General features: G+C 38.3%; 1 protein-coding gene across 2 annotated transcripts; it reads right to left on the minus strand.

The window, feature by feature from the left end:
- Nucleotides 1–205: 205 nt before the first annotated feature.
- LOC126883050 (uncharacterized) lies at nt 206–2,838 on the minus strand. Of its 2 annotated transcripts, none has more exons than XR_007697474.1 (2): nt 539–2,831; nt 206–439 (listed from the first exon to the last, which is right to left on the minus strand). XR_007697474.1 is itself a non-coding variant. In XM_050648242.1 (2 exons), exons 1-2 carry the CDS (start codon nt 629–631, stop codon nt 335–337), a joined length of 198 nt encoding a protein of 65 aa, XP_050504199.1. In that variant the 5' UTR covers nt 632–2,838; the 3' UTR covers nt 206–334. The 2 variants fall into 2 exon arrangements, 1 of the variants encoding a protein (XP_050504199.1); XM_050648242.1 differs by having other exon boundaries at nt 539–2,838.
- Between the last annotated feature and the right edge of the window lie 7,812 nt (nt 2,839–10,650).

Below are 10,650 nucleotides of genomic sequence, written 5' to 3' on the forward strand. Positions count from 1 at the left end.
CAATTGATCCGGATGTCGATAAGATTGTTATAAACAAAGAACTTGAGGAGTTACATAACATCGATTTCTCGCAAGATAATACATTTTGTTGTATTTCTTGGGTAATTCTAAGCAAAAAACGTTCTTACAAGTTTTTTCGTAGGATGCATCAAGGGCGCCCACAGGATATTTCCTCAGGGGGGGCAAAGGGTATTGAAACAAAAAATACAAGAAAAATTGTTTTGCTGTTTAAAACGCAACACGGTTAGTGTCAGTAAAATGTTACTTAAATAATAATTGAATTCTTCTGGTGTCCATCGCAAATAAATCAATTACTTTCTGCATGAAGTTTTCTTTATTTTCTTTTATTTTTCTTCTGTGTACAGATAACAGGCATAGCCCACTTAGACGATTGTTCGACATCGTATTCCTTATCCAGGTCTTCACACGTTTGAGAGTGCTGTAAAAAAGTATCGAGGTTGTTATATTGTAATGTAAGTTTTAGAAGAACTGAAACACATGGATAAGAATATAACGTAATAAAATTATAGTTAGTTACCTGAATGATCGCTCGATGGTGCAAGTTGTTGGTGGCAGACAAAGAGCTATTTGGATGGCTTTTGCTACTGACGCAAAAAGCAGGCATGCTCATGCTCAAGAACCTCTATTAAGTTCAGTTTTTCCAAGGCTTTGGCATCTATCTCCGTGTTTTTCCAAAGGTCGAACCACAGAATTGATTGCTCCTTAAAGTTGTCTAACAATTCACAATACGTGCTGTTTATATTGTTAATAGACTTTTCAAAATCTTCCTTAGAAAGATCTTTCATGATTTTAGGGTGCAGATTGAAAATTTCAAATGATGGTTTGTTTCTATCTGAAAACCTATCTTTCAACGATTGAACCAAAGAATCCAAATAAGGCAAGAAAATGGACTTTCTATAGTATTCGTTGATAGTCTGGGTAGAGTGATTTGGTCTGTGACCAATTTGCCAATTTGCTTGGCCAAACGATAATTTGCAAGACATTCAACATTTTTCTTTTCATTTTTCATGACAGATATAAAGTTACTTGAGTTTTCAGATGCTTGTCTGTGCCATTCAGAGTTCATATGCGATTTCGCATTTTCATGAAACTTTCTGAAATTGGTGAATGGGCGATTTATAAAGCCGCTTTGATAACTACCATGGGTTACGCGGGGCCTAAACAGTACACACAACTTGCATAGCCCACCTTTAACTTCTTTTGAATAAGCTAACCAGGGGTACGTATTTAACCATTCATGGATAAATGGTCGTTTGCCATCGTCAATATCATACTTGAAATTGTAACATTTATCTGGCTTCCATGGGTTTGTTAACAAAGTAAATTTCAAGCGATCGTTCAAGCTACAAATTTTATTAGTATCAAGGTAGTTCCCAACATCCAAATTTAAACTGTCTTCAACAATCGCAAAATTATCCGATGCGGTGGCCGTTACAACGTTAGTTTCTCTTTGAGAGGCGGATACAGCTGACTCCAAGCTAGATGGCCCTGCTACAGCTAAATCATTTTGACTGCATACTATACTACTGTTTTCGGTACTGTTCGGTATGTCAGATCCATCATCAATTTTCAGCCGCTTGTTTGGCTTGTTAAAGAACTTCCTTATGTCCATTTTTCTACAAATACAGTAGGCTAATTAAATTGATGCATTCAATCAGCTAAGTGTTAGGTGTCAAATAAATTAACGCATTTAACCGGGGAGTAGGCCGATAAATGGACAGAATAAGACCAAATGGATAATTTAGTTGCATTGAAAAATATTTTTAAAACCTTTTAGAGAAGTAAAAAATTCATCTAAGTTAATTAAAATTTGTAGATTAAAATACCTACCTTGCACAGTTGAATATCTCAACTGCGATACAGGAATAACTTATTTTCTTAAAGTAGGAAGGGTACTTATAAAAAATGTTATTACTTCAAGCACAATTTTTGAAATAAATATTGTAATTGTACTTCATAGACGCAAATGATGTTATTTTAATTCATAAAAAAGTATTTTTTACCTTTACACACAATAGATAACTACCTCGTAAAAATAAGCCTATTTTATTTAAGGTCAAGTGAGAAATAAAGTATATTATATAATACTTACACGTTGCACAAAAAACACTTTTAACACGTTAATATAAGTTCTATGAATAACAGTATATAAATTGTGAGCACTACCGTACTACTAGACGTATCAGATCGGCCGTTCAGCCCACCTATTTCATTTCTCAACTGGATAAGCCTAGACCGGACATCATCAGTGCATGCGGCATGCGCACCGAAAACGATGCGGTTCCATCCAAACATATGCGTCTCAGTCAGAAGGGATAAGGGATTGAGAAAAAATACATTTAAACTGGCATATCTCGTGAGCGATTATGATTAATATGCAATTTATTTTATAATATAAAGTAAGAGAGAGCTAAATATTTTTTACACGCTTTCGCCAAATTCTCAGGGGGGGCGATGGCCCCACCTGGCCCCTCCCTGGGGGCGCCCTTGTCGTAGAGCGTAGTCGCGTCATACTGAAGCTCGTGGAGTCGGTCCCGGGGGTGGGTTGTGATTGAGCGCAGCGGTCAAATACCTCCTGGGGTACTGAAATTTACCTTTAAGAGGGTTGCTAAACAAAACGGTATATTGTGATTGCGCGCAGCGGTATATATCAGCAGCTCTAATACCCGAAAGTTAGGTTTGAACCGAAGGGTTAGGTCTTCCTCATTTGAAAATTGTACTGTATAATATATAATATATATAATATATTAATTTTTTAATTAATTATGTGCAATTAAATAGCTTACATTTACAAAAAAAATTAAAAATATTAATTATGAAAGAACATTAAAATATGTAACAAATTTGATAGAGACATTTTAAAATAAAGAAATATCCAGAATAGAATTTGTTAAAACTATATAAGGCATGTTCAAATTAAATTTCTACAATATGTACATTATTTAATACAATAAATATTAATTATAAAAGAAACACTATTTAGTTTTTTTTATCACAACTATTTCAATGTAGTATTCACTTGTTATTATCTTAATTTTTTACAATTAGCAAAATTTCCGTTCAAAACGAATAAGAAGTAAATAAAACTTCCGTTTACTATAATTTACGACTTGGCGCACAATCACAGCATACCTTTTTAAAGACGTGCGCGCAATTGCACCATTGGCTTAGACACCCTGTTGAGAACCCTGACCGCTGCGCGCAATTGCAATCTGCCCGGTCCCGGCGCCAGGGCATAAGGTCCCGCCTGCAAAATTAGCACAGACGCCCTTCGGTTTTTTTAATTAGTACAATATTTTGTTTAACATGTATACAGAAAAAGCTCATTTTGGAGCCCATCAAATAGGAGCGCCCGCCTGCAGTGCATCCATCGCAGGCTCTTTATCGCCGACCCTGCATGGAACCACTACAAACCAAGATGCGGCCAGATGCGGCGCTATGCATGTTGTAAATTGTCGTTCTCGTGGAGCCAAGATTTTACAGCTGTGCTGTTGCCGTAATTTTCCCGCTACTGCTAGCGTCAATTTCTCGCCCGTGGAGCCGTACGCTAAGGCCACACGGGCGATAACTTACGGCGCTGCCGCCGTAAGAGCCGTAAAAATAAGCGCGAAAATGGGTCCCACGGTGAGAATAGTAGATGGCCAGACCGAGCTGTAAAATATCGCGCAGCAACATCGAACCAGCCCATATTTGGCGTCGTGTCGCAAACGAAGGGACCAACTCATTTTATTGGCCGTCGCGTAGTGCGTTCCCAGACAAGCGTGTTTGACTGCGAGCTACATTTTCGTTAAAAAATTAACAAAACAGTAACAGTAATCTTGTTCTGTTCTAATTTCTCAATTTGTTATGTAATGTGGCAAACTTTCCACATCTACTTCTCTCACTAATTATTGAGTGAATCCACCATTTCCTTCGGCATTGTAACCGTCGACGACGCCGACGACGCAGTGCCAATATAACGATTGTTAAATCAATAATGTCCATGATTAAAAGAAGATAAATGCAGGGCCCCCGTAAGAACTACTGGCGCCTGTGTGCAAAAAAGGATTTTGGCGCCCCTTGTCATTTTATAGGCATAGGTATTTTGATAATGTTTTTTTATTTATTTTTTTGAGGTCCGGGTAGATAATCCCCGGACCAATAATCCTGGACTAAAAATCCCCACAAATTATCCCTGGACAAAAAATCCCCGGACAAAAAATCCCCGGACAAATAATCCCTGGACAAAAAATTCCCACAAAAAATCCCGAACAAATATTCCCCACAATTTTTTTGGACAAAATATCCCCACAAAAAATCCCTGACAAAAGATCCCCACGAATTATTTGTTGCCGGATTATTCTCTAAAAGTTTTCCCCCAAATTTTACCAAATTTCGAATTCCAATTCCATGCCGAAATCTTCAAATTTTACATTAATCGTCCAACACTACATGGAATACAATTTTTACGTACACCCAGCTCGACCAAAATGGCCTAGTTGGGCGTCCAGAAGAAACTAACTGCGATAACGCAAATGCATCTAAGTAACTCCTTTGTACAAGTTAGAATAGTGGGAAAAATATCAAACGGTTCCTGCGTAAATTCTGGACTGAGACAGGGAGATCCGTTGTCAGCATTGTTGTTTAATCTGGCCTTAGAATATGTCATGCCAAAAATTTATCCAAAAATCAAACCAGACATAGCTACTCGGGGAGAGGCCAGATGGGAGAAGGTCTGTAGGATGGCCTAGAAAAAGGTGGAAAAATGCAGTTAGAGAAGATCTGGAGAAAATGGGAGTGAGACCGTGGGAAATAGTGGCACAGGACTGACAAACATGGAAAGCAATAATAAACGCGGCAAAGACTCTCGAAGAGTTATAACGACATTGATGATGATGATGACTAAATATTTTTGACGCTAAATGTACAAAAAGGGACAGGTTTTTGGATTACAATCAAGATTATCGTTGTCAAGACCAGCAGTTATCATCACGAATACGCAATGTACTGGACATACTTATTCAAAATAGAGTGAGCAAAAGATTTAAGCCAATAATTACAACATGATTCCCACAGCCTTAGCTCATTCCCCATATCATTCTCTCCCAGAATGACCCAACTAAAAAAATTTGTTCGAAATGAAAAAATTATTTTGTGAATTTGTTTTAAAAAAAATGTTTTACCAATTTTTCGTTCACGGCACCGCTTGACACCCTGTGATTTGTTATAAGGACCTCTTTTTGAGTTAGTTTGTGCAAAAAAATCGAATCAGAATAATTTCTCAAAGGGGGCGACGATACAGTCCGGTCTAATTAGTTATTTTATAGGTGTGCGATTTTCAAATATTGTCGATTCATCATTTGAGCGCCGCAGAATCGTTCGCTTATCGATGAGATAGAATTACCGCCCACACACTATTGCTCAACCAATGTGTTTGGAATTTTTCCACTAAATCAGCGCATAGTTAGGTATTTCTTATCTGCAGTTGGGTGTTTGTTATTTTTATAGCGGGATTTTTTATTTTTGGTTTATATAAAGACTAAAAATGTCATCCAAGATCCAAACAAAATAAAACTGAACTATTTAATTTCTCAACTTTTATTTTAAATTTAATTTTTGCTTTTTTATTTCTTTTTGTAAATATTTTTGCACTTTTTGACCCTCGGTTTTGGCGCCCCTAAAGGACGGCTCCCGTGTGCATTGCACACTTTGCACATATGGTAGCGGGGGCCCTGGATAAATGCACGAAACAAAAAATAAACACCAAGATACCTAGTATGCAGCGTACTGGACGAAATTTCTAGCAGCTCATCTAGCCACAACAACGACCAAAAACCTGTATTTTCATCTCGCGACACGCCGTAATTTACATCCACGTGTGGCCATGCTTTTTACAGCGCTTACTGCCGCGTAGTTTTACGACGCTTACTGCTCTTACGGCGCCGTAAATTATCACCCGTGTGGCCTTTCGCTTTCGCTTCACAACTAGGACTTCTCCCTATTGATTAAGCGTTTGACCACACGGGCGATTTTTTACGGCCGCCCCGTAAGAGCCGTAAAAATCAGCGCGAAAATGGGTCCCACGGTGAGAATAGTAGATAGGCAGACTGAGCTGTAAAATATCGCGCAGCAACAGTCTGGCCATCTACTATTCTCACCGTGGGACCCATTTTCACGCTGATTTTTACGGCTCTTAAGGCGGCCGTAAAAAATCGCTCGTGTGGCCAAACGCTAAGAGTTCGGCTGGTATGACACCTGTATAAGCTAATTAAGGAGGTTCTGATCAATATAACGGTTCAACTAGCCACTTATGCCGATGATATTATGAGTAGAACATCAACAGGAGCGCAAGAAACATACGCAGAGTTAAAAACGCAAACGAAAAGGCTAGGTCTGGAAATTAACAAAAAAAATGATACAGACGAGAAGAAATACCGTCCCACAAAACATTATACATGAAGATGACATTGAAACGGTTGGAAAGTTTACATACATGGGAGTAGAAATATATGCCAGCAGATCAGAAGATATGAAGATAGAGAAGATAGAGAAATAACGCAGGAAAGCAGAGCTTATTTTGCCCTCTACCATATATTTCGCTCTAAAAGTGTCCACCGAAATACAAAGATGAGAATCTATAAAACGTTAATACGACCAATAGCATGCTATGGCAGTGAAGTCTGTGTCCTGAAAGAAGCATCCAAAAACAAACTCGATACATTCGAAAGGAAAGTACTGAGGAGAATACTAGGACCTGTGAGAGAAAACGGAATCTTTAGAATTCGATACCTACAACAACGAGATTTATCAACTTTATAAGGAAACACCGCTGTCAGACTTCATTGGAATACAAAGATTGCAATGGGCTAGACATAGACATGTGATAAGAATGGGAGAGGATAGGCTACCAAAAAGAGCACTGAATGCTAGAATGCAGGGAAAGAGACCGGTTGGAAAGCCAAGAAAACGCTGGGAAGACACAGTAAGCAGCGACGCACAAGCACTTTTAGGAGTCCATGTATGGAGAAGAGCAGCCACAGACAAACAAGGGTGGAGGCAAAAAATAAAAGAGGTTAAAGCTCAATTTGGTCTGTAGTGCCGTAGAAGAAGAATTAAATAGGTATCGGTAACACAGAGGATGCCAAGAAATTGAAAAGAAGGGATTATTGCTCCCATCCATAAAAAGGGAGTTAAGTTGATATGTACAAATTACACGAGAATTTCTTACTATACTTAGTTTAGTAGAGCTTACAACACAGTACGCAGATGGCGCCACTATCAGAGGCAGAGGCACTACTTGGACAGTATCAATGCGGTTTCCGGAATAACCGCTCCACCATTGATCAAATATTCACACTGAGCTAATTTGACAAAATGAATCTTGAATCAGCAAGCAGTAGAGTGAAAATGGGAGGAGAACTAAGTACTTATAATATGGTCATATGCATGATACTATAAATAACGGGATAGTGTCTTCCCGTAGCGCAAATACATCCGACTTCGCGCATAATGACGTAATTGGAGACCTGAATTTGAATTCTTGGTAAAGTTAATGGGATTTGTATGCATTCTGTGATGAAATTATTCAATTAGCAAAATAATATTAAACGACTTTTTTGTGTTATTTGTTTATAAAAGACAAGAACAATATAATATTAAAAAACTATAAGAAGAAACCAGGGGAAAATAAGTTTAAACAGGTTTAATAATTACAATGACCGTACACATAAGGATATCTCGAAAGTATTTATTATAAAAATATTATTGATACATATAAAAAATAAATATTTTCAAATATGTGCAATATATGTACAAATTAAATAGCCCTATTTAGCCTAAGGGCTATTTCAGTCTACCACAATTATTCAAGTCCAGAGTTTTCAGTAGGAATATAAAGAAGATCGTGTCCCTAATCCTGATATGTCCACTAATAATGTATGGATGAGAGGCATGGACTTGGTCCAACAAGAATAAAGATGCGCTCAGAAGGCGGGAGAGAGAAATCCTCAGAAAAATGGATGAACCAGTTAGACATGGTGAAGTCTAAAGGTAGGTTAAGAAGAAACCAGGAACTTCAACAGCTGTTTGAATCACCAGACTTATCCCACACCAAGATAAGTGGGATATACATATACATAAACACAAATATTAAAAACAAATTGTATACGAGTTTAGAAATTATAGACGAACAAAACACACCGGAATAAATCGATTTTTAAATACAGCACCTAGAGACTTACAACTTTTTGCATTGTGTTTGGGATGACGTCAGGAAAAAGGTCCACAATAGAAAAATGGGTGGAAATGCATTTACAGTGCATAAAATGCACCCAAAAGTGCATAAACATGTCAACATCAGTATATTAAGGGTAAGATTTTGTTACTCGGGGGTTATTGGGGTCACTGAACATGAATACATCATCAGAACGGACTCCCCGAGCACCTGGTGCTCATGGTCACTGCTAAGGCACGTCATCTTCTGGAGTTTCGAGGGTTTTGGGTACTAAATTGATGCAAACAGATTACTGGGGGTTTGTTCTTTTTTTATATACACCCGAGTACTCCGTTTGCATTAATTTGGTGTCGGAAAGCCTCGAAATTTCAGAAGATGACGTACATAGCAGTCGTCCTGGGCACCAGGGTCCCTGGAGTCGGTTCTGATGATGTATTCGTGTTAAGCGCATAAACATGTCAAAATCAGTATATTAAATGCCATATTTTGTTTGTTGGTAGTATTTTGGGTCGCTGAACATGAATACACCATCAGAACTGACCTCGGAGCACATGATCTCCAGGGTCACAGCTAAGGCACTGCCTCCGGTGTTTGAAAGGTTTTTGTCACGAAGAAGTCGCTGAACACGAATACGCCATCGGAACCGACCTCCAGAGCACCTGGTGCCCAGGGTCACTGCTGAGACACGTCATCTGCTAAAGTTTCTGGAGTTTTCACCACTAAATTGATGTAAGCAGATTACTCGGGGGTTTTTGGGGGTTCTGAACAAGAATATGACATCAGGACCGACCCTCGGAGCACCTAGTGTCCACGGTGACTGTGGACACAAATTGATGCAAAGACAGTCATATTCGTGTTCAGTAACCCCAAAAATCCCCGAGTACTCTGCTACCATCAATTTAATGTCGGAAAGCCTCAAAATTCCAGATGACTAGCATGTCAGTCACCTTGGGCACTGGGTGTTCCGAGGGTCGGTTCTGATGTCATATTCGTGTTCAGCAACCCCAAAAACCCCCGAATAATCTGTATACACAAATGTAGTGCCAAAAACCCTCGAGACTCCAGATGACGTGCCATATCAGTAACCCTGGGCACCAGGTGCTCCGGGGGGTCGGTTCTGATGGCGTATTCATGTTCACTGAGTCCAAAAAGCCCCGAGTAACAAAATCTTCTCTTAATATACTAATTTTGACATGTTTATGCACTTTTGGGTCCATTTTACGCCTTGTAAATGCAATTATGCATTTCCACTCATTTTTCTATTGCAGACATTTTTACTGACGTCATCCCGAATACAATGCAAAAAGTTGCAAGTCGATAGGTGCTGTATTTAAAAATCGATTTATTTTTTCCTAAATGTCCTGGCCTATGATTACTGCATTAGTATGAGAAATAGTAGGTAACCTTGGAATCTGTTTTTTTTTCTTTTACTAGGGAATACCAATTATTCGAGATTGGTGGAGATGGAATTCTGTTGTCTATACAAAAGTAATAGTTTTAATTGATGCATAAACACAAACAGTAAGATAAAAATGGGCAAAATTGTGTTATTCTTAGGTTTATTTTTTACGTTTTTCGTGGAAGACGGTAAGTGTTATTATAATCATTAAACCTGTGATTAAATCAGGTAAAAAAACAGTTTCTTTTATAGTGGCTCCGATCTGATACCTATATATCTCACGGCCGTAACTACCATTGGGGCAACCGGGGCGGTGCTCCGGGGCCCCCGACCAAGTGGGGCCCCGTGCATAGATTTTAACAAGGAAAATAAAAATATGTATTTTAAAAGCCGATCCCAATGAAATATTTTCAAATGAGACGATTTTAAAAAGACCGCAACATAGAGGGGATTTTAATTTTTAGTGGGAAATTAGTCTTTTAGAATAAAATGCAATTGTAACAGAACAGGGCCCCTAAGACCTGAGCTAAGCTGGGGCCCCCGAGACCTTAACATAAAAATTTAAATTATTACTTAAATTAGTTATTTCGACGTAATATAACCTATAATGTCATTGGAAGAGGAGGCCCCGGGCTAAGCTGGGGCCCCCGAGACCTTTCGTAAAGATATAAATTGTGACAGGAAATTAGTTATTTTGGCGAAATAAAAACTAAAATGCAACCGGAATAGGGATTCCAGGTAGGGGAAGTCGGGGCAAAGTGAACCAGTTAAGATTTGTCAAATAATATGACTTATACGAAAATAATAATTACGACTATTTTTTGTTAATACGATAGCAGAACCATTTGGCTACATAATCCAATACCTAAAAACTAAAAAACAGTTTTATGTAATATGCTGTAAACATATTTTCCAAAAGTCGCAAAAGTTTGCCCCTCAGGCGGGGCAAAGTGAACTTTGGTATTGGGGCAAAGTAAAACATATCAGATCAATTAAATATTTAATTAGGAAATACAAT

Source organism: Diabrotica virgifera, chromosome 4 (genome assembly GCF_917563875.1).
Source record: "Diabrotica virgifera virgifera chromosome 4, PGI_DIABVI_V3a".
NCBI classification, from domain to species: Eukaryota; Metazoa; Arthropoda; class Insecta; order Coleoptera; family Chrysomelidae; genus Diabrotica; species Diabrotica virgifera.

What these genes read in the sequence shown, in the direction of transcription:
- LOC126883050 (XM_050648242.1), bottom strand. Translation starts at nt 631, where the DNA reads ATGAGCATGCCTGCTTTTTGCGTCAGTAGCAAAAGCCATCCAAATAGC. An exon ending in ACCATCGAGCGATCATTCAG is followed by an intron (nt 440 to 538) that starts GTAACTAACTAT and finishes ACTTTTTTACAG; the next exon opens with CACTCTCAAACGTGTGAAGA.